At 32.0% G+C, this 23,980-nt stretch overlaps 1 protein-coding gene across 1 annotated transcript; it reads left to right on the forward strand.

The window, feature by feature from the left end:
* Positions 1 to 21,442: 21,442 nt before the first annotated feature.
* On the forward strand, positions 21,443 to 23,082 carry LOC114741630 (myrcene synthase, chloroplastic-like; the record flags this gene model as incomplete). The annotated part of the gene is made up of 3 exons (XM_028929890.1): positions 21,443 to 21,679; positions 22,338 to 22,596; positions 22,871 to 23,082. Coding segments are annotated over exons 1-3 (708 nt in total), but the record flags the coding sequence as incomplete, so codon positions are not given.
* Between the last annotated feature and the right edge of the window lie 898 nt (positions 23,083 to 23,980).

Raw genomic sequence — 23,980 nt, forward strand, 5'->3', positions numbered from 1 at the left:
TAAAAGTATTATAAGCAAGACAATACTTATTTCTTATAAATAACTAATTTAACAAACTTATTTAATCTACTCAAATTAATCAACTAGCTCTTATATAAAAAACTAAAAGTAATATAAGATTTCAATTCATTTTGTCTATTATATTTATTTATTTTTCTTTAAAGCAGTCCCCATGATTATTGCACATTTTAAAAGGTTTCCATTCTACTACACATGATTAATAATGGTAGTTTAGGAAAGACAACACATATTTATTACAAATAACTAACTTAACTCATTTTCGTAATATTCGCAAATTACTTATCTAGCTTATATACTAAGAAATAAAAATTAATATAATGTCTCTAATCTTACAGCTAGCAGACTAAATATGTACGATGGAATTAATTACTAATTACTCTTTTGGTCCTTACTATAAGACCTATTTAACTAATTTGATTAGATTAAAGAAATTAGGTAAATTAGTTAATTATAAGAAATATGACATGTTTTTCCTAAAACACCATAATCATTTTTATTAATATCCCATCTCCCTCTTCTACTTGATTATAGTTGAGGGAGTATCCATAGATATAATTTGAGAAAAATTGATAAATCTGAGGAATAGATCTTATATTTAGGATCAAAATCAACTCAACAATTATGTCCTATATTAAAAACCGGAGGAGTAGTTGTATTTTATAAAATAAAATAGAAGAGAAAATATGTGAATATGTATATGCATGGGCGTATTTCTTTGGTGTAAAACTTTCACATGAATTACTCCTCTGGTCTTATTTGTAAAGCAGAGAGCGAAGATATTTTTTGATCCTATTTATAGGATCCTGAGAGAAATTTTTTATATAGATGTACAATTTTACCCATCATTTATTACTGTGTTGATTTTGTTTATATGAAGTATAATGCATATTTAATAGGGATAAAGTTAGAAAGTCATTAAATTTTAAATGAGAATTAATAAAGTTTAAGATTTTTTTTAATTTGTATAAACATGCTGAAAATATCTTATAAACAAGATAAGAAGCGTAGAGTTTAACAGGAGACTCGGATGTGCCTCTGGCAATTCAGTGGTACACAGTGAAAAAAAACCGGACCGAACCGGCCGGTTCAACCGGTGAACCGGTGAACCGGCCAGTGGTCCGGTCCAGTTTAAAGCAATGAACCGGTCATAAAATGAACCGGCATCAACCCGGTCAAACCGGATAAACCGGTGCAAACCGGCAAAAACCGGTATAAACCGGTAATGAACCGGTTTGAATGATATTTTGCTATTTATCTTATTTTTTCTTATTCAACTCCTAATATTTCAATCACTATATATTTAAATGAATTTTAATAATAATTTTGGTATTAATAATTATTAATATTAGTTATTAAGAAATCATAAAGATCAAAATCCTTAATGTTATTGTATTTTGTTTTAATTACAATCAAATTATTGTTGTATTTCCTTACATTTTGTTATTAGTGATTATTAATATTGCTATACTTTGTTATTTTTAATTAAATTTTATCATTTTAATGTGACGGTTTGATCCCGGTTTGACCCCGATCTGACCCATTGACCCTTGAACCACTACCTCAACCGGTTTAGTGTCCGGTCCGGTTTTTTGTTCCTTGGTGGTACATGGGTGATGCCGGAGCTTCGGAAGGAGAAGCCATCCCAATATTTTTCAACGGATCTATTGGGTGTCAGCTATCGCCTCTACTACTTCTGAATTTTCCTTCACTTTCCAAATATTTTTTCTTGTTCTTTAGCAGTAAATTTTACATAAAATAAGTGAATTTTGATATCTTGTGGTAAAAAAATGAACTGAAAATAACAATAACAAAACTTAAATTAATAAGTTTTGAACTGAAAATAACGAGTTCTAAATTGATAATCAGGATTTATCATTAGGATAAAACTTATAAGTTGGAAATAACAAGTTGTAAATTAAAAATAATAATAGCAAAACTCAAAATAACAACTTCGTCGCATAAGGGCATATTGATCATTTTTTCACATTTACATAATTCCAGTACAGGCCCACCCTCCTTTTCTATCATTTTAAACTGTTACCTATATTTTTTAGAATTTTCTGTATATATATATTCAACATTCTTTTTTATCTTTTTTTAAAGAAAAATCTATTTAATAAAATATTTTAATAATAATCTACATTTGTGAAATATTCAAAATTTTAATAATTTAAATTTATTATATATTTTTTATGTAAAGTATAATAATTATTTTATAAAAAATTAAATATGAATGATTAAAATTTTAATTAATAATAATGAAGGAAAAAGAATGAAAGGGGACAAGTGAAAAAGGAGACAACCTCTACCCCAACAAATTTCTCAATATTTTGTCTAAAGGAAATAGATCTGTGGGCACCCTATAATTCTGTAATCTTAATTTTGCCCGGCTTTTTAGCAGTTCGGAATCTCTCCTCTGATCTTTTTTTTTTAACCGTTAGATTAATATTTTGACGGTTCAGATTTAAATCTTTTTAAAACTATTATTAAGATATTAAATTATAAAATAAATAAAGGGTTAAGGTGTAACTTTGACCTTGATCTTATTTCTCATGTGTAATTTGTCTCTAATCTCTTAGTCGTGCAATTTTGTTCCTGATCTTATTTCTCAAGTATAATTTTGCCCTTGATCTTTTTTTCTCGAGTGCAATTTTGTCTCTGATCTTTGGATACAATTTTCACTTTGAGGGGCAAAATTATACCTAAAAGAAAAATCAGAATCAAAATTGCATCATTAAAAAGATCATGGACAAAATTATACCTGAAAAATAAGATTTTGGTTAAAATTACATCTTAACCCATAAATAAATAATAAATAACAAATTATATTAAAATTAATTCTAATGATTTGTAAGTGCACTAAATATTTTTTAAACTTTTTTTATAAATATTTTATAAAAAATTAAAATTTAAACTATTAAAATATATTAATCTAACAGTTAAAAAAAAGAGGGGAAAAAAAAAAAGATAAGAAGAGAAGGGGTGAGACTCGAACTGCTTTTTGAGACGGCCCTTTGTCCGAATTCAACGACACGGTAGACTCTTCTTTTATTGCTCCGTGCATCTCTCTCTTCTTTTCTTCCTTTTTATGGGCCAGATTGCCAGGCGTTTGTCCTAATGGTATCGATTATGCAAGGTGTCCAAATAATTATCTTCCTTCACTAAATCTAAATTAGATTTGTTTTTTAATGCTTTAATAGTTTCTGATTAGATTTGAATTAAAAATAACTACACATCTTTACATAATTATAAAATTTCTAGTCTTTTTGTTAATCATTCTCCCTCTTAGAATAGATTACAGTATTACACTACATAAACATATGAAGAATATATTTAGTCTAAATTCACATATGGTTTTACTTTAGTTTTTTAAATTTATGATATGCTTTTTTTAGTTTCTTATATAATATTGCATACTTCATCTTATACTAAAATATATATTTTAGTTCTTTATGTCTACATTAAATTCAATTTAATGCCTAAATTCATATAGTGCATTTTTAGTCATTCAATCTTAACATCATTAGTTTTATTTAACAGAAAATGTTCACTCTTAAAATTAGGTGATGAATCTGTAACTAAATGCTGTTGACGAAGCATTCACAAAGATATCTGTTGTTTTCATTTTAATTTTTTAATCTGCAGTTACGGAACTCAAATTTAAAATATTATATTAAAAAGATTAAAATATGCAAGCAAATCATATTAGCATTTAATTGCATGGTCATTATTTAAATTAAATGAGCCAGTGTATACCAAATGCATACTTTTGCATGCCCCTAGTCTAATAAGAATATGCAATTTAATGTTGACATAATAGTTTTGAATTTAAATGCTAACTGAGCGAATTTAAATGATGACATGGATTACTTTTGAATTTAAATTTTCTAAACTGAAAAATTCAAAATAAAATCTGGTGAAGGGCTTCTATCTAAACTTTCAACATAAAAATATTTCATCAATGTTAAACTTTTAATGTCAGCATTTTTAAATAAAAGACATAAAAAAGATTTCATAAAATTAAGAGATGAAAATAAAATCTGGCGTAAAATTACTAGCAACCCCATCACGCGATTCACGCCTGGAAGAATCGAGTGCTTCTCTCCTTCCTTTCCTCATCCATCCTCCCCTCACTAGTTTGTCAGCTTTCGTGTCTTCTTCCTCTTCCTTTCTCCATCAATACAATGTCATATCTGTGTGTGAAGTGCATCTTATCCTTGACTTCTTGGTCCTCTTCTCCATTATTTCTGTACGAATGAGGCGTCCTTTCAACTTTCTTTCACTGTATATATCCATGTGTGTGTTTATACATATAACTCTCCCACGCGATACACGGAATGCATCAATCAACAACTGCCACAATAATTTCCACCCAGCAAGGAATGTTTCAATTGAGATATTCTTATCTTTAATATAAAAATTAGTTAAAAAAAGTTAAATTTAATTCTAAATATAATATCTTGACTCAGTTTGTCTCTCGCTTTTCTTAAAATATCTCTATATTGATTGTAACTTTATAAGAGGTTCTGCCAAGAAGCATCCCAATGCACATACTTAAATAGGATAATTCAGGCTAAGAGATTTATAGAGTTAACTAATTTTTTTAAGTAGTTATCTAGCTTTTATATTAAAAATTAGCAGTAGTATATATAAGAATTATACAACAATTAAACGAAAGAATAAACTCCTTGTGATAAACATTTCATCATCTTCTCGTAAACCCTCCATTTATCAGCAGTAGCATTATATATTAATGTGAAGAAGACAGTTGCCGATTGGCGAACAAAGACTTGACTGAATGGAATCCATTATCACTGTAGACCAGTACAATTTTGAATATGAGAGGGAGGCTATTGGATGACCTGAGAATTTTGGAACATAACCAGGGAATTGGTCTGTTGTGGTAGGCGAGTTCCCACTCAATGTCTAGGCATGTTCTGCAAAAAAATCTTCTGCAATCTGATAAGTACCCATATAATTACAATCATATACTGGAGAGATACTAGTTTTTATTAATCAGTGAAACAGATATAATCTGATATATATATATATATATATATATATATATGCAACATGTTTAGTATTATACTTACCTTCGATTCTTAATATAAGATCTGGTGACTTATTTGACAAGATTAAAAAAGTTAATTAATTATTTATCGTTTTTCTTCAAACTAATTTGCCACTTTCATAAATTGATATATAATCTAATGATACACCCAAATATTTTAGAGAGACACGACAACATTTGTTATAATTAAATAATTTAGTAACTTTCTTAATCTCTCCTTAATATGAATATTAACAACACGAGGTAGTAATATTTTTTGTCTATAAAGTACTCCTCCGGTCCTTAATATAGGACCTAATTCTTGAGTTAGTTTTGGTCCTAAATATAAGACCCATTTTTCATATTTATCAATTTTCTCTAAATTACCCCTATAGATACTCTCTCAACCATAATCAAGTAGAAGAGAGAAGGGCTATTAAGAAAGATGACTGTGGTATTTTAGGAAAAATGTGTCATTTTTCTTGTAATTAACTAACTTACCTAACTTTCTTAATCTAATCAAATTAGTTAAATGGGTCTTATATTAAGGACCGGAGGAGTATTAATTTTCCCCCCTACTATTTTAAACTAACAATGAAGCTTTGTAACTAGTTAACCAAATTCCTCTATGAAGGTAATTTTGATATTTTATAAGAAATAATTAATTTTAACTTATTTTATTTATTTATCTAAAATTATTATTAGGTGTTTATAATAACACTTTTCACACACTGAAAAATACTTATCATTCTCAAACACGTCCAAAGTTATTTCAATTTGGATGGTGATTTCCAAATATTTTCTTAGCTTCTCTCCACCAGTGCACATTAAGCCTCACCTTCTATCATATATACACTGCCATTTTCACCGTGTGATGAGCTACAGCCTACAATAAGATACTACTCTTATAGTCCAAGATACGTCCCCTCTGCATCACTACGTCGTGTCGTTTTTATAAGATACTAATTAACTAAATCACCTTAATAAAAAGTTGGTTAAAAACAATAAAAATGTGAAAAATGTAATTTATCTATCAAAAACTCCCTTGTTTACAGAAGAGGAGAGTGAGTGTGGGAGGTTGGGCAAATATGATAGTTAATACAGTGAGATCAACCAACAAACAATGGAAGAAAAGATAAACAATAACATGCATGGTCTTCAAGATAAAAGATATCTAATTAATTTGGATAGATTGAGTAAGTTAGATAAATTAGTTTATTATTAAAAAATGACCTAATCTCTCTGAAATATCTCCCTGTAACATTAAATTATATATTTGTTTATAGTTATAAGTTAAATAAATTAGTTTTAAAAAAATAATAAATGAATAGAAGACAAAAACTAACCCCACGACTAACTCTTTAAAAGGAAGAAGTACGGAAAATTTCTGACAAGTTATTAACATCTCTTATACAAGCAGGAACAGAGGGAATATTCAATTTTCATTTCTCACAGATACCCACGACTAACATATTATCGAGGAAAACTAATGAATAAGATTAAGAAGTGCACACTTAACGAGCAGTGGAAATTTCAGTAATTCATTAAGGATAAACCTGAGTAAATAATTTAGAACAAAGTTAATAAGAAAACTAACTTTTAAGCAAAATTTTCATAGGTAGGTAATTGTTAAATACAAATCACTTTTAGAAGAATGATTTGGTCTAAAATATAAAAGAAAAAAATGCAAACATAGATTTCCAAAATTACACGTATAGATAAATTGCCATGGGCCCATTTGAATTGACGGTAGAAAAAGTAGCTTATTTTCAATATGACTTTTAAAAAAGTAAGATTGAGTAAAAGTTAAATTAAGTAAAGTAAATTGTGTTTGGATTGGAATTTAAAAATGTTAGTTTGTAAAAGTGATATTGATAAAAGGTTGTTTGGATTATGATTAAGTAAAAATAAATTTGGTATGAATTTTAATAAATAATGAAACATGATTAAAAAATGATTTAACATAATACAATGAATTTAAATTAATTTAATATGAAGAAGTAAAATTTAATAAGTGAATTAAATTTTAAAACTTCAGAGAAATCATAAAAAATATTTTGAATATAAAGTGAAACATGATTAAAAATAAATTTACATAATATAATAAATTTAAATTAATTTAAAATGAATAAGTGAAATTTAATGAGTGAATTAAATTTTAAAATTGAGAGAAATCATAAAAAATATTTTAAATATAAAGTGAAATATGATTAAAAAATGAATTGACATAATACAATGAATTTAAATTAATTTAATATGAAGAAATGAAATTTAATTAATGAATTAAAATAGAAAACATAAGAGAAATAAAAAAAATTTACTGCAAATATAAATCAAAACATAATTTGAATGGGTGAAAATGTTTTGAACTCCAATTCATTGTATTGTAACAAGGTGAAACAAAATAATATTACATTATTAATTAACTGATAAGCTATGGATAATTTGGTCTCTGATTGCATCACAATCGCGATTCATATGTGATGAAAACTGTGATGTTTCATTTGAAGACGATGGTTGACTAGCTTCAACTTGATCATTTTGCCAACTATATTACCATTTTCAGCTTCTATGACAAAAAGGTGTCAGAGTTTGAATGTCTCCTTATAAGGTTATGAATGACCATTGTTACACAAACCATATACACTTATGTTTGGAAGTCGTAACTACACATATTTCATAAGATTTGAAATCTATTATTTCAAACACCGAATGTTCTTTCTATTGTGCACCTTAAACTGGAATGATAATGATGAGAGCCTTTGTCATTCGCCTTGGGGTTCCCAATCAAAATTAAATCCAAGCAATGCAATTTAGTGCAAAACTCAGGTCGTTTCACTTTGAGGAGCCTTTATTTGAAATCCTAAACAACTAAGTATCAAAAATAAAGAATTGACTTGAAAAGGAATTGATTTTCTTTTTAACTAACTAATTGGCAAAATTTAAAAGGATGCAAAATGAGTAAATAATTTTTGGATTTTTAATTTATAAAATGGATATGAATGAGATAAACAAAGAGAATTAACAATTGACAGCAAATGGAAAAGCAATCCTTTAGTACAATGATTTAGGCTATTATTACTTCAATTAATTTGAGAGTTAGCTAAATTCAAAAGACTCTAAGGGCCACCCCTTAGACTCGGTTTAATTAGAATAATCAACACCAAACCACCTTGTATATTAATTACTCACAATTAAATTGTTTCAGCATAATTAGCCAAAAAGAATCAAGGAAAAGCAATTAACATTTTTAGTCCAATAACCAAGCCACCTTGAATTACCACTGAATATTCACAATAATTTCAAAACATAGTATGACCCAGTACAATGTAAAGAAATTAAAGCTAATCACAGCATAATGTTAAATGCTAATCAAAGATTCCAGCAGCTACAACCAATCTCAATACAAATATAAATCATCACAGCACATTCAAACATTATAAAATTCATTCTAAGACCTAGAAATCACAATTATAATGAAAGAAGTAAAGATTGGAAGAGCTGAAACTCCCCTTTGAAGCTCTAAGTTCAAGCTATAAATACTGTGCTAGAGAATTGAAAGTCAGCCACGATTTGTCACAGTGAATGCCACAATCAACATTCTGCTACAAGCTACCATGGAGGAGACGATGAAAACGGTGATGGCGGGTTGGGTTGATGGAATGTGCAGTCTTGTGTTCTTCTGCCTCGCGTCCAGCTCTCTTGCTGCCATCTGCTATTCGTGTCTGCATCTCAGCTTTCTGGTTTTGTCGTGCCCAGGACAAGAAGGAGAAGGTGAAGCTGCCGTCACTCCCTGTTCGCGTGCCTCTGTTTGCTCACTTTGTTTTCTCCCTCTCTACCGCTGCTGGTCTCTCTGCCACCAGGAAGAAGCCATGGAGAAGAAAGAAGAACAGATGTTGTCGATGGAAGATGAGGACTCAGGGGAGAGGAAGTGTGATTTCCGTGAAGCTTTGGTCCTTCATTCTCTCTTCCTCATCGCTGGTCCTCTCTCGTGCCGTCTAGCTCTCTCGCGTACTCTTCTGGCCGCCAAGATGAAGAAGATGATGAATAGTGTGTCGCTCTTGTGCACGTCCCTCGGTTCTTCTCTAGCGCTACCAGCTCGTTTAGCGTCTTCCTCCGTGTGTTGCTCTGTTTTTCCGCCGCCCCCAACTAGCGTGTGTGTTGCTGTGTGTGTCTTCGTCGAGCTCCCCCTGCCACCAGGAAGGTTCAACGGAGAAGGAGCTTAATAGAGACAAATCAAGCTCCTCTCCTCATGCTGTTGTCGCCTCTGTTATGTTGTTTTTGGTCTTTGCCGCCTCCAGCTCGCTTGCGTCTTTTTCTTTTGTGTTCACCCTGCTTCCTCCCGTTCCCAGATGAAGAAGATGAATATTAGGTTGGGGCAAAACGCACCTTATTATTATTTTTTTTCTTTTTTTTAATTTAATTTTTTTCTTTCCTTTTTTTTAATTTTTGAATTTTTCAAGAACCTGCAAGCAAAATTCAAGGATAAGGTAGCATTAATTGTCCTAAAAAATCAATTAGTCACAATTAAACCAAAATATGACAATTTTGCCCCTATAAAATAATAATTCAAAATAAAATATATTAAATCCATTAACAATCAATTAAGGCCAAAAGGACTAATTAAGTTGACAAAACCCATATAAAAGATATCAAAATATATAAAAATAATCGAGTTTGTCAGATAATAATTGAAGGTTTTGTTACTATTTCATAATCCTACTTATCATCAGAAATCTGGAAGGTGGTAGCGCTTAGATCTGTATAGACCTACATATCCATTTGGTGTTGGATATCCCATATCAACCAAGTAATATTTCCCTAATAATTCATGAAACAATTTATGACATTGTGAAATGAATAAAAATATAAAATAATTAAAAATTAGCGTAATTGAAACTTATAAATGTATACCTGGAGGTGGATGAGAGAAATTTAGAGATGAATTTGTAATAGCATTGTCAAATACACGAGCATCATATGCAGATTCCTCCCATCCTGCCAAGACAAAAGTAAAACACATATCCCAATCACATACAGTCATGACATTTTGTAATGGATTTCCCTTTCTGCCAATAAATTTGTCTCATTTTGCAGCAGGGACAACACACGGTATATGAGTGCCATCAATTGCTCCAATTGCGTCCTTAAAAAATAGATGATAACATGGATCATTTTCAATTTTTCTATGAGTTTCATGAAACGTAGGATCTATGGGTCAAATAAGTTCACTTGATAGGTTAAGGCAAGCTTACAGTATATTGTGAAACTACCTACTTACAGTTTTCCCTAAATGTTGAAATCATTCTTGGATCATCCTATTGCATTGTCCATGTGCAATCGTGTTTAAAAACATCATGACCATTTCTTCAATTCCTACATACTTAGACTTGCGTAAACCATGTTCCTCCAATTTAGCACATAAGAGGTGGAAAACACATTTATCCACTCTAAACATTTCATGACATCGATCATCATGACTTACCAAAATGCCTTGTACCCATAAATTTCCTGTCTGTTCACTAGTTCTGCAGGACTGTTTAAACATGTACATTTCATAATAATGACCAACCAATATACCAAGTGCTTCATATTGTGTTAATTCATTACTAATCATGAATAACTGGGTTGAATAGTCATCAACATTCCCTTCATTCCACCATGAACTGTTATTCTAATTCCCCAAAGTATCTTCATTCCATAGTGAATCATCATTCCAATTGGCCATTGTATGATTAACCCTGTAACTGTGATTAGAAGAAAGTGTAAGCATTATAACGAGGAAGTAAATACTTTTCATATTGTAAACAAAAAAATCAAACACATAGATGACAAGTAGAAATTAGCATAAACATATTACATACTCATTAATTAAGTTCCTACAACAGGCCACATCAATTCATGTTAAAACAGCAATTAGTTCAAGTTAACAAGTACAATAATAATAGTGAAATAAGTAAGTCTTAAACTGCAGGTCCCTTCCATGTGTCTGGGTCTTGTGCTGCCGATATTAGAAGCAACTACCATAACACTAAGGCTATCAACAATTTTAGTAGAGGCAGCAACTTTTTTTCCTTCTTCTTTGCATCAGACATCTCATCCCTCTTCCTCTTTCCATGGCTTCATGAACCACTTGGTCCAGTACTCGTGAGGTTGCTTAAGTTGCAACTGGCCAAGTCATCTATGACCCCTGTAATGGCTGTTGGGCCAACACTAAAATTTTCCCTGACCTTTTTTGTTAGTCTAGCCCGACTCTATAAACATCCTCCTCCTCTTCTGTGTCAACCTATGCAGCAGGTGCCATCTGAGGCTATGAGGCTAATGCTGCGTATATATAGTCTCCCGAAACCACAACATCTTTGAATATTTTCACCAAATCTGATGCAAATATCAACCCTTGATGTCTAAATTTCTTGAAATTGGGGTTCACCTACATTAAGATAATTAGGCATAATCAAGTAATATCTAAACTAATATTCAAAATTAAAACTCAACCAACACAAGTAGTTACCAGTAATTTTCATTGACACCACTCATCGGAGGCCAACACCCTATTTGTGGTTGCATCATAACCAACGCCAGACTCTCCAGACATCAGTTGTTCCCATACCTTCCAATTTTTTCTCAATATATCATATCTATTCTTTAGTTGTCTCTTGTCATAATTTTTCTCACTCCTTTTCTTAAAATTCTTTTCAATTTTGCTCCAACCAAGCCTTATAAACGATGTTTCTTGTCGTTCCTTTTGCACTATTTGCTCAACACAAATATCGATAAAAAATTTTGTCATGTAAAGATCCCATGTCGCTTTTCCTTTATCTTGATCTATTTTTCTATCCAAAATAATATAAGTATAAGACTAACTTAAGCAACCAAACAACAACTATTATTCAAAAAGATTTCACACATCAAAGCACAAATGATGTTCCAAGTAATCAAGAGGAAATATCATCGAAATATATACATTCAATGAAAGGGCATTTTTCATAATAAAATGTTTATTTGAACCACAAAAGGATACCACAGTGCTTTGATTTGGACTCTTTTTTTTTTATTTCTCATTTACTTCATTCACTTTGGTCATTAATTTTTCATTGCATATCTTCCCGAACTAACTATAATAAAAAGAAAGCAATGTTAAAATTATTTGTTAGTTCCATAACAGTTTTCTTATCTTGACTACTCCCAAGAAAACATCACTTAACAATGCTTAATGTTACCCAAAAATAGCAACAGTAGCAACAACAACAACAATGATATATACTAATATGTCATATATTTCTTTAGCCTTCAATCAAGATAGGGAAGAATGAACTATAAATGTAATTAGCAAAGTGCACAAGAAACCTTCAGCCAAGATAGGGAAAAATGAATTATAAATGTCAACTACGATAGGGAATAATGCACCATAAATGTCAATTGGCAAATAACTAGTATTGCAGACTATTTTGATAACAAGAAGCCGTGGCCATTCTAACTTAAGCATCATCAATAGATCAAGAAAAATCTTGTATAATCATTCAATCCATAAATTAATAGGTAAAAAAACACAAATCAAGAAACCTAGTGCAGACTATTCTGATCACAAGAACCAGTGGCAATTCTAACTAATACTTTCAAGTGGACATGATGAGCATCATCAACAGGTCAAGAAAAATTTTGCAAGACTTTTTCCTTCCTTTCATAGATTAACAGATTGAAAACACATAGATCAAGAAACCTATGAAGCGCACAGTTAGTTTCCTTCAATCCATAAATAACAGGCAAAGAAATCAGAGAGGAAGAGGAACCATATTATGCATCCTAACAAATTCAGAAGGAGAGAAGTAACGTATGGTAATTTCTTTCAATGTAGAAATCGAAAGGTTGAGAGATGAGACAAGAAGATTATGAGACTTATCGATCAATCAAGATTACAATAGGTTAACTTACAATCAGCACAAGGCACAATAGAGCAAAGGATGGACGAGAATGAGGATAAGCAGAAATGAAGTGTGCTAAGTCAATGACTACTCAAATAAGCTTTCTGTTGGAAGAAAGGGAGGGAAATGGGTTTGCAAAATGCCGGGCTGTAGACTTTGACAATGTACCAGATCAAAAGGTAGACGAAAAGAGAAAGAAAACAACAGAGATTATGTATTCTATGTACCAGATCGGCAACAATGGAGCCTGAGAAAGGTAAATTCGACTCTGTATTGTACTAGGAGGCCAAGATATACACAGGCAACGCACTCCCAATGCTCAAACGCCCACCACCACAGCTTCCAGGGGAGACTTCAGATCCGACGTGTGAATAGGTTTGGACAAGCAATGAAGGATGCTGATATGCTTTACCCACCAGACCCAACACGAGACTCACCTCACGCCGGCCAACGGACTGAAATGATGGCAGAGGAGCAACAAAGCTACAGTGACGGAGCTGACGGCCTAGCCTGTTCTGTCCAGCGGCAAAGGTATATGGGAACCGAGTGAGGACGAGTTAGGAGAATAAGACAGGAATACATGAGGAAACGAATGAAGACAGGAATAAAAGAGGAGGAGTGAGGAAAAACCGATCATCTGACATGCAATAACGGTCCATAAGCACGATTTTGATTTGAAAAAGCTCCGCCCATTAGCTTATCAAAATGCACGATTTAATTTAACTTTTGCTCCTGAAGTGAAATGGCTCAACAGCTCTCCCAAACAGCCTCTCCTTATCCAAATGGGCTTATGATCAGAAAAAGTGGCTTTTGGACCAACAACCGCTCATCCAAACACGCTGATAATTGTTGGGCAGGTCAGTAGCACTGTAGCAGCAAGTCTAGAGATTTTTGACTTTAATACTATCATCGTTTTTTAACCAAAAATAATACTATCATCTTAATAATGCATAGCTGCATATCTTTACTGTGAGAGATCCCCTTTGTCAAAAGTCTGTACATGCATGCAAATTTGTCGACATTTGTCTGAATCAAATGCAATAGATTGTTCTTTTAAGTTTTAATGGTCCGTTTCTCTCTCTTCTTTTTTTTATAATCCGAAACTGAGTGGCTCTGTCTCCACTCCTTTTAAATATAAGTTATTTGTAGAATAATTAATGATCATTTTCTATTTATCTCAAGCCACCTCTAAGTATCTCACTACAACTTAAAGAAAGGTGCTTGACTCATCAATCTTTTCTAGAAATGAAAAATAATCTTTCTAATTTTATCCATATATTTTGCTACGCATATATATATTCTCATATTGGAAGTAATCTTATTTAAGATACTATCGGATATTAAATGCAAGCACATCTCCAAGTGAAATTTTGAATTTTGATTTGCGACGTTGTGAGAGACTAACATCTTCATTAGACCCAACCCCATCATTAGTGACTTTATCCATATTTAAAACTATAGAGAAACACCAAATTAAACTTCAAATCTCCCTCTAATAATTGTAATAGAGGTAATACTTTTTTTTTAAAAAAACGCTAGTTAATAATTGATGAGAGCCTTTGTCGTTTGCCTTGGAGTTCCCAATCAAAAATAAATCCAAGTAATGCAATATAGTACAAAACTCGGGTCGTTTCACTTTGAGGAGCCTTTATTTGAAATCCTAAGCAACTAAGTATCAAAAACAAAGAATTGACTTGGAAAGGGATTGATTTTCTTTTTAATTAACTAATGGGCAAAATTTAAAAGGATGCAAAATGAGTAAATAATTTTTGGATTTTTAGTTTATAAAATGGATATGAATGAAACAAATAAAGAGAATTAACAAGTGACAGCAAATAGAAGAGCAATCCTCTAGCATAATAATTAAGGCTATCATTACTTCAATTAATTTGGGAGTTAGCTAAATTCAAAAGACTCTAAGGGCCACCCCCTAGACTCGGTTTAATTAGAATAATCAATACCAAGCCACCTTGCATATTAATTATTCACAATTAAACTGTTTCAACACAATTAGCCAAAAAGAAAATCAAAGAAAAGCAATTAACATTTTTAGTCCAATAACCAAGCCACCTTGAATTACCACTAAATGTTCACAATAATTTCAAAACATAGTCTGACCCAGTACAATGTAAAGAAATTAAAGCTAATTACAGCATAATATTAAATGCTAATCAAAGATTCTAACAACTACAACTAATCTCAATACAAATATAAATCACCACAGCCCATTCAAACATTATAAAATTCATTCTAAGACCTAGAAATCACAATTATAATGAAAGAAGTAAAGATTAGAAGAGTTGAAACTCCCCTTTGAAGTTTCAAGTTCAAGCCATAAATATTGTGCCAGAGAATTGAAGGATTTAGCCAAGCCCCTGCATCACTGAAGCTCCACCGTATGCTTCAGCGATTAAAGCCATAACAGATAGCACAAACGAAGATAAAAGAGACGATGATGATGGCGAATGGGCTTCCTGTCTCCCGTCTCTGCTCACGCTGCTGTGCCTCTCGTGTCCTCTCTCCCTCGCCGCTGGTCTCCCTTATTTCCGCGCCGCCTCCTTGTGTTTGAAGGAGAATTATAGTATATTAGGTTGGGGGGCAAAACGTTGCGTTTTGCTCCCCCTTTTATTATTATATATATTTTTTAATTTATTTTTCTTTTATCTTTTTTTTTATCTTTTTTTTTCATTTTTATTTTTAAATCTTCTAAAAACCTGCAAACAAAATTTAAGAAAAAGGTAGCATTAATTGTCCTTAAAAATCAATTAATCATAATTAAATCAAAATATGACAATTTTGCCCCTATAAAATAATAATTCAAAATAAAATAAATTAAATCAATTAAGACAAAAAGGGACCAATTAAGCTGACAAAACCCATATAAAAGATATCAAAATATATAAAAATAATTGAGTTTGTCAACTCCCCCACACTTAGCCTTTTGCACTCGTAGGCAAAACATCATTAAAGAAGAATCCAATAGAGACACTCAATGCAAGCAAACATAAAACTAACTAAGCATGAATGTGCAATTAACTCAAGCAACTTTTATTCCTAATCAATCAACATTTGTAGAATACTTCAGTGCAAAGAAATTAACACAAGAAACATAACAAGATAAAAGAAGAGAAACATAATAGAGCTCACATATGGTACAAGTGTTCCACTCATCTCTCAAATGGGAAAAATTTCACTCAATCCACCTAGATTAACACCTACCATAAGCTTGTAGAGATTCTAATATCTCCACCACTAGCATACCTTAGATTCATGATCAAGGGGACTTGAAGGGTTGTAATGTCAAAAAACAAGGCCAAATGAATGAATGGACTAACAAGTGAAATGCATGAGTAATAAAGTATCAGCTCAAAGTGAGCTAATGTACAATCATGAAACAATACCAATGTGTAGATTTTAACCTTTTGAGACAGAAATCCTTGCTCTTCAAACCACCATGGAATGCCTTATTTCAAATTTATTCTTTTGTTGCAACTTATTTTCTCTCCTTTTTTTTTTATAACTTTCTTTTTTTTTGGCTTTTTCTAAACATTTTCTTCTCTTTCTTGCCTTTTTCTATTTCTTTTTTTTTTCTCTTCTTTTTTTTTTTGCTTTTTTTTTTTGCTTTTTCTTTGGCATCCAAACCCAAGAAGGCAAAGATATAGACATTAATGATGTACTTTTCAAAATGAAAAACCAAATGTAACTCATGCAAAACACTTGCCAAAAAAAAATGAATGGAATGAAAGTGAAGGCTCAAAGGGGTGAACAAAGGTTAAATGAAGTGGTTTGTGTTTGGGTAAAGGTCTAGAAATGAATGCCCCTATCATCTTCACAAATCTAGGTATTAATGCAACTTTGAAAGAGAATCTAGACAAGTTCTAGAGGTTAACCAAAACTAGGTGAAAATCACATAAGATGAGAAAGAATACATGGCTCAAAAATCCTTCCATCAAGGCTTTCTCCAAGATGTTTCCTCCTTAAGGATCAAGCTATGAAACAAGGTTAATAACACTGCACTAAAGGCATTCTACTATATTAATTAACTAAGAACAGAAATCACTCAAATCAAATGCAATCAAACTTAGCCGTGCAATATTCGTAAGCATTGTTCAAAAAGATTTTAAAAGAGATGCCCAAGGATTACAAAAGTCAAGTCAGCACCAGAGAAAACAGCAACTCGCCCATACAACAGTGCAGAACACTGAGGCGAATGAAAATAGGAGGACACAGAAACTAGCAGCAAAATTCCCAAGCAAGAATCACTCTCAAATCATGCGATGCAATTCAGAAATCAACCAATAAGGCAGAGAAGAGAGCAATTATAGCAGCAATACTTATGAAACAGAAGCAAATCCAAAGGGAATTTTTTTTTTTCAAAAACAGCTCAACAACTTAACAACAATCTCTCCCCCACACTTAAATTTTGCATTGTCCTCAATGCAAAATCCAAGGACAAGGTAATGACAAGAGAAAAAGAGGATCAATAAGGGAGTAAACAAAAACAAGGTTACTTTTCTACTAGAATAGCTCCCCCACACTTATCCTCTTCAATAATTCAGTTAAGCACAGTTAATCAATGCAAAGTTAAGAGAAAATAAGTGAGGAAAGAGACAACCTTGTGCTTAAAGCGCCTTAGACTCTTAAAAGAGAAATTCTCATCAATAATGAGAAACATGAAACTTAGCAAAAAGGATTGCTCTTGATGATTGCACTTTCTTGGTGGTGGCTCAGGGTCAATTGAAAGAGGTCCAAGAGCATATGGTGGAGTTTGGTGTTGAGGAGATCCCTTCCAATTATGTGCCTGCACAGAAAACAAGCTAGTAGCAGTACCAAATCCAACAATATAGACTTCGAGTGATTTCAAATAAAGTAAAGACATTTCATGATCTAGACTCTTCAAATAGCTACAGCATCCAAGAAAGTCAATGATACTCCCATCAGTAGGAGTCAAACAATCATTTAAAGTTTCAAAACACTTAGGTTCATGTGACGTGGAAACTGAAGAATCTAACTGACAGTTATTGGAGTACAGCACATCACTATCACATTCACAAGAGGTGGGAGGTAAAAGGATGGAAGCAGAAGAAGATTCATGCAAATTGCTACTATTGACACAGCTAACTAAATCAGGAGGCAAATCACAAGACAAAACTTGTTGGAAAGACTCATCTACATGCTTAATTTTGTCAATCAAAATTTTAGAGTCTTTCTCAACAACACTAGAAGCTACTAACTCAAAGGAATTATCATGCAATTGGTTCTCAAGGCAATGATCATTCTCACATTTGTCATCAATAATTGCACTCAAACAAGATTTAGCAACCTTAATGTTCTCATACTTAGCAATAACAACACTTTCAACACTAGGAAGAGAAACATGGTTGGCATGTGAATCATCACACAAAACAGCATCTTCATCCAAATCACTACCACTAAGAGCAATAAGATGAGTATTAGCATGTTCAAAAACATGAGGGGATTCACAGACAATTTCTTCATCCACCTCAATATCACTCATATTATCAAAAGCTTCAACAGGAATAGTAGTTATAGCACAAGGGTCAATCTCCTCAAGAAGAGGAGCAATATTACCTGATGTAAGGCACGAGTCCTTGTGAGTTTGTGGATGTTCTTGCTTCATCTCAGTCTCTTGCATGAGTGAATTTGGATACTTTGATTCATCCTTCCCCATCCCAGATTCAATTTGCGCTATATCACTCAAGAACTTTCCCAATACACTTTGACATTCTTCTAACTCTTCCTCTGATTCCTTAGAAATTCCAGATATTTCTACCTCTTCAAGTAATCCATGGTAGTATGAATTTAAGCGGTCGTAAGCTTCTCTTAAAAATTGTATCTGGTCCTTCTTAGGAATAGTAAGAAATGGGTCAGGTTCATTGAATTGATGTTCATGAGATTGGGGGAGAGAATGGTACTTGGATTGGGACGAGGGTTGGTCGTAGTATTCATATGGAAAAGGAGGTGGTTCTTGATGGTGTGCATATGGTAGAGATATATGATTAAAGTATGGTTGGTGAGGTTGGAGTGATGGGTTAGGTGATTGATGTGGAGGATGGTTCATCCAAGAAGGGTCATGGGTATAGATGTGGTTAGGCATTTGAGACTCTAGCTAAGCTTAGAAGAAGTCCAACTGTTGTAACAACTCTTCAATCTCTTGAGAACATGTTGAATTAAAAGGTGCTTCATTCCATGTACTATTTCCTGCAAAAAAGTGAGAGTGCGAGGGTAGATCATGATTGCTATTAAACCAAGCCATGAGTCACACAATCAATTCCTAATAAGAGCCAATCTAAAGAAACTCAAAACAATCCTAAAAAGCTAGAAAAATCAGAAAAATAACACAAAAACACAAAAACAGAAAAATATGGAAAAATTTCAGAAAAGAAAGAAAATTAGAAAAAGTAGGGAAAACGTTTGAATTTGGCCAAAATTTGCTGGGGCTAATAGCGTTGCTATTAGTCTTGCTTAAAATACCCAAAACCTTTAGAATACCAATTTTCAGAATTTTCTGGGCGAAAAATTTATTTAGTTCCAGCAAACTAAATTTTTTGGAAAACTCAGATTTTTGCCAAATTTTGGATGTAGATCCAACATTATGATGCAAAGGCATGCAAGTGTCTATATCTATATGCAAAAAAAAAAAATCAAGATATTTGGTTGTATTTTTGAAAAATTTTGATGCAAATGAAAGCAATGCAATAAAAAACTACCTAAGGATGCTAAAACTAACTACATGCAAAAACTAAAAAGCTCAAGGACCAAGTCAACCAAAGATTGATACTTAGTTACTTGGGAATCAATTTTTTTTTTTTGGCTCCCCGGCAACGGCGCCACTTGAAGTTGAACTTTCCTTAATTTGTCGCTTTGGGGTTACTCCAAAAATTAACCGAATTAATGCAATATAGTGCAAAACTCGGGTCGTTTCACTTTGAGGAGCCGAAAACGAAATTAAACCCTAGTAAATAATTGCAAGTAACCTAAACTATAAAAGGAATTTTTGATTTTGAAAAATTGCTAATTAAATGCCTTGAATTAAATTGAAATTAAAATACCCTTTTTTTTTATATGAAAATGATTGAAATAAATGAAGATAAAAGAAATGAAAACGAAACACACAAATAACACTGATAAAAATCAATCCTCCAATTCAACAACGCAGGCAATCATCACTCTAAAAGATGTGGGAGTTAAGACAATGAATTAAGAATTATAATTAAGCTTTTAATCTAACAACCGAGCCACCTCGAGTTGCCACAAAATATTTTCCTAAAATCCCAACTTACTAACTGCAACCAGAATAATAAAATGGGATTAAGGATACTAAAAACCAATGCTTAATTAGAACTCTTAAATCCAAAATAACAGAACTAAAGCTAGCAAGAGACAATATGATCCAAAATTCTAAGCCACCTTAGAAAATCACAATATATTAATTCCAAAATCAATACAAATGTCATAACCACAACATTATAATTGAGATCAAAACTATAAACAGCCCAATATCAAATACTAAGCAATAATTCAGTCACAATAATCTCCAAATATAATCAGATTAAGCAATACAATTATTTTCTAATAATTAGAATAACTATCCTAAGACCTAGGAATTGTTAAACAATTATTAGACAGGAAATTAAAGCAACTAAAACTCCCCTTTGATGATCCAGGCTCTTGCCATTATTGTTGAATTAGAGAATTGTGAAGCTAGCCACGCTTTGCCATCAAAAATGCTATATTCAATACTCTATTGCAAGCTTCCATTGAAGAACAACAGCGTGAAGAATTCAGCGTGAATCCTCTCTTCTCCGCCGTCCAGCTCTGTTCTGCTTCGTGTGTTGCGTGCGTCTCCTCTGTTTTTTTCGTCTTAGCCGCGCCTCCAGCTCGCTTCAGCGTCGCCCTTCGTCTCTGCTTCTCGGATGAAGGTGATTCAATTATTAGATATTAGGTTGGGGGGCAAAACGTTGCGTTTTGCTCCCCTTTTATTATTATATTTTTTTAATTGATTTTTCTTTTTTTTCTTTTTATTTATTTATTTTTTTTCTTTATATATTTTTGAATCTTCCAAGAACCTGCAAGCAAAATTCAAGGGTAAGGTAGCATTAATTGTCCTCAAAAATCAATTAGTCATAATTAAACCAAAATATGACAATTTTACCCCTATAAAATAATAATTCAAAATAAAATTAATTAAATGAATTAAGGCAAAAAGGGACCAATTAAGTTGACAAAACTCATATAAAAGATATCAAAATATATAAAAATAATTGAGTTTGTCAATAATCTACCAAGTGACCATTAATTTCTTCTAATTAAAACGTGCTTATATAAGGGATGGAGGGAGTATTATGCAAGCTATCCAAATAATGCTACCTCCCTCCTCTTTCTCTAAGCCAGTCCTGCACTAGTAGTTGCCGCTTAGCTACGTAATATGGCTCTTCGGATTCCCCAAGTAGCTTCTCTCACTAAAACGCTTCCTCTGAATAGAGATTCCTCTATTGTTGCAACGATATCCAAAAGCTTCAATGCCCCTTCTCTTGCGATCCAATGCAAAGCCTCATCAGTTAATGTTTCTTATCAAAATCAGCAAGTTTCTCGTCGATCTGGAAATTTCAAACCTGATTTTTGGCATTATGATTATATTCAATCACTGGATAGTAAATACAAGGTATGATTAATTTCATTCTTAGATTAAGGGAGAATTGCAATAATGTTTCAAGTAAAAAATATAATTACTAAAAAGTTCGAATAACGGGTGAGTAGTTCTTAGTTACTGCTATGTGACTTGTCAGTACAAGCAATTCATTTGTTATTTGGGACTTTTTAGTAATTATATTCCTTGCTTAGAACCTCATTACAATTTTTTCTATATATAATCGCATGATCACTAGACAAAATTTTCCCTGTAGTACCAACCATCCGATAATTAAACACAAACAGGCAAAAGTAATACTAAATAACTAACTTGATAATATTAAAAATAGTTTAATTAGTTATTCGTAATAAATAAGTATTAGTTTTTCTAAGATACTCTTGTTAATAATACATATTGAAACTATCTCTTAGTGAAACCTTTTTAACATATGCAATCAATAAAAATCTATATTTTGAGGAGAAAGTTATAAATTTACAAGACAGAAATGAATTCAGGTATTATATTTAAGATAAAAATAAATCTTTTTCTGATTTTTATACTAAGAACCGAAGGTGGTACACATAATGGATAAATTAAAGAAGACACAGTGTAGTTTTATACAGATAGTAAATAAATTACAACTGAAGACAAGATTATGGTTATCAACTTTACTTTTATTTTCGAAATGCAGGAACAAGCATGCGAACAAGAAAACAGAAAACTAGGAGCACAAGTAAGGTTATTGCTCTTAGAAACAGTGAATCCTCTGGATCAGCTTGAGTTTATTGATACCTTACAAAGGCTTGGACTAGCTTATCATTTTAAGAGTGAAATAAACAAAATGCTGGAAAATATCTATGACGTGGACAAGTTCAAGAACAAGCAGAATTTGTATGCCACAGCTCTCGAGTTTCGACTCTTAAGACAACATGGCTATGATATATCCACAGGTATACACAGATATACGTAATGAACTTCATATTATTAATTGGGAAAACCATTTTGCAGGTATATATATTTTTTCTCTTAATTTTTAATTTGATACTTATATTGTTTTCTCTCTTAATTAGATCCTTTGACTTTGCTCTATTAGCAAAGTTATAAGGCTAACGGTGCTAACTAAGCAAAGTTATAGGATTTTCCTTTATTAATTCGAAAGTTTCAGTTTTAGCACTTATATGAATGATCGTTCTTAAATTACTTGATCTATTTGCTGCTCTGCAGATGTGTCTGATAGCTTTATAAACGATGACGGTGATTTTCAAGCGAGTTTATGCCAGGAGATCAAGGGAATGCTTTCATTATATGAAGCCTCATTTCTTTTAATGGAAAATGAAACTATTCTGGAAAGAGCTGCAGATTTTACGTCAAAATCCCTGAAAGGTTTTGTGAGCAAGAATCCAGAATATGAACTGGCATCCCAAGTGAAACAAGCTTTGGAGGCCAACAAGATGGGAGGCTCGTTGGTTCATTGGTGAATATGAAAGAATGCCTAATATGAATTCCACCTTGCTTCAGCTTGCCAAGTTGGATTATAACATGATTCAAGCCATGTATCAGGAAGAAGTGAAGTCCAATATAAGGTGTGACATAAAATTTCTTCTCTCTTTGCCCTATAAATAAGATTAAAAAAAAATTTTCTCTGTTTATAAATAGGACACAGCGGAAAGTTTTATCTCTAATGCTAAATTTATTTTGTGCTTGATTACCCGAAGATGGTGGGAAGGAACTGGCTTGGAAAAGAAGGTCAACTTTTTCAGGTGTAGGGCGGTTGACAACTACATGGGTGCCCTTGGAATTCAACATGGACCAGATTTTGGAAAAACAAGCTAAGAATAGTGCTGGCAAATCCTTTTGCCATAATAGCCCTAATATATGACATGTATGATGTTTATGGTACTTTGGAAGAACTAGTGCTCTTTACTGAAGCTGTTTTCAGGTTTGTCTATATGTTCCCTTTTTCTCAATTAAAAACGAAAGTGTATCTTTGATTAATTCATCAACTTTAAGGTATATTTTATTTTAGGTCTTCAATTTTTATTAACTCTCATGTAAATCCTTTAACTTTTCATATATTTGCAACTTTTCTAATTCTTAACATCATCAAATAATTTAACAAAAAATACATTTACATATTCAAAAGCTATATATTAAAATTAGAACATAAAAAAAATAAATAGATCTTATTTGAAAAATGTATTTAAAAAAAAGGCCTCTTGATCGACATTAAAATATTGAAACAAATAAATTTTTTTTCAACCTTGAAATGAATAAAATTAGAAAAAAATCTTTAAAAAAACCTTACATGAAATATTTATTATGATATTTTGAAAA

The sequence above is a fragment of the Neltuma alba genome, unplaced genomic scaffold, assembly GCF_004799145.2.
Source record: "Neltuma alba isolate B1F8T4 unplaced genomic scaffold, ASM479914v2 tig00003453_pilon, whole genome shotgun sequence".
Classification (NCBI taxonomy): domain Eukaryota; kingdom Viridiplantae; phylum Streptophyta; class Magnoliopsida; order Fabales; family Fabaceae; genus Neltuma; species Neltuma alba.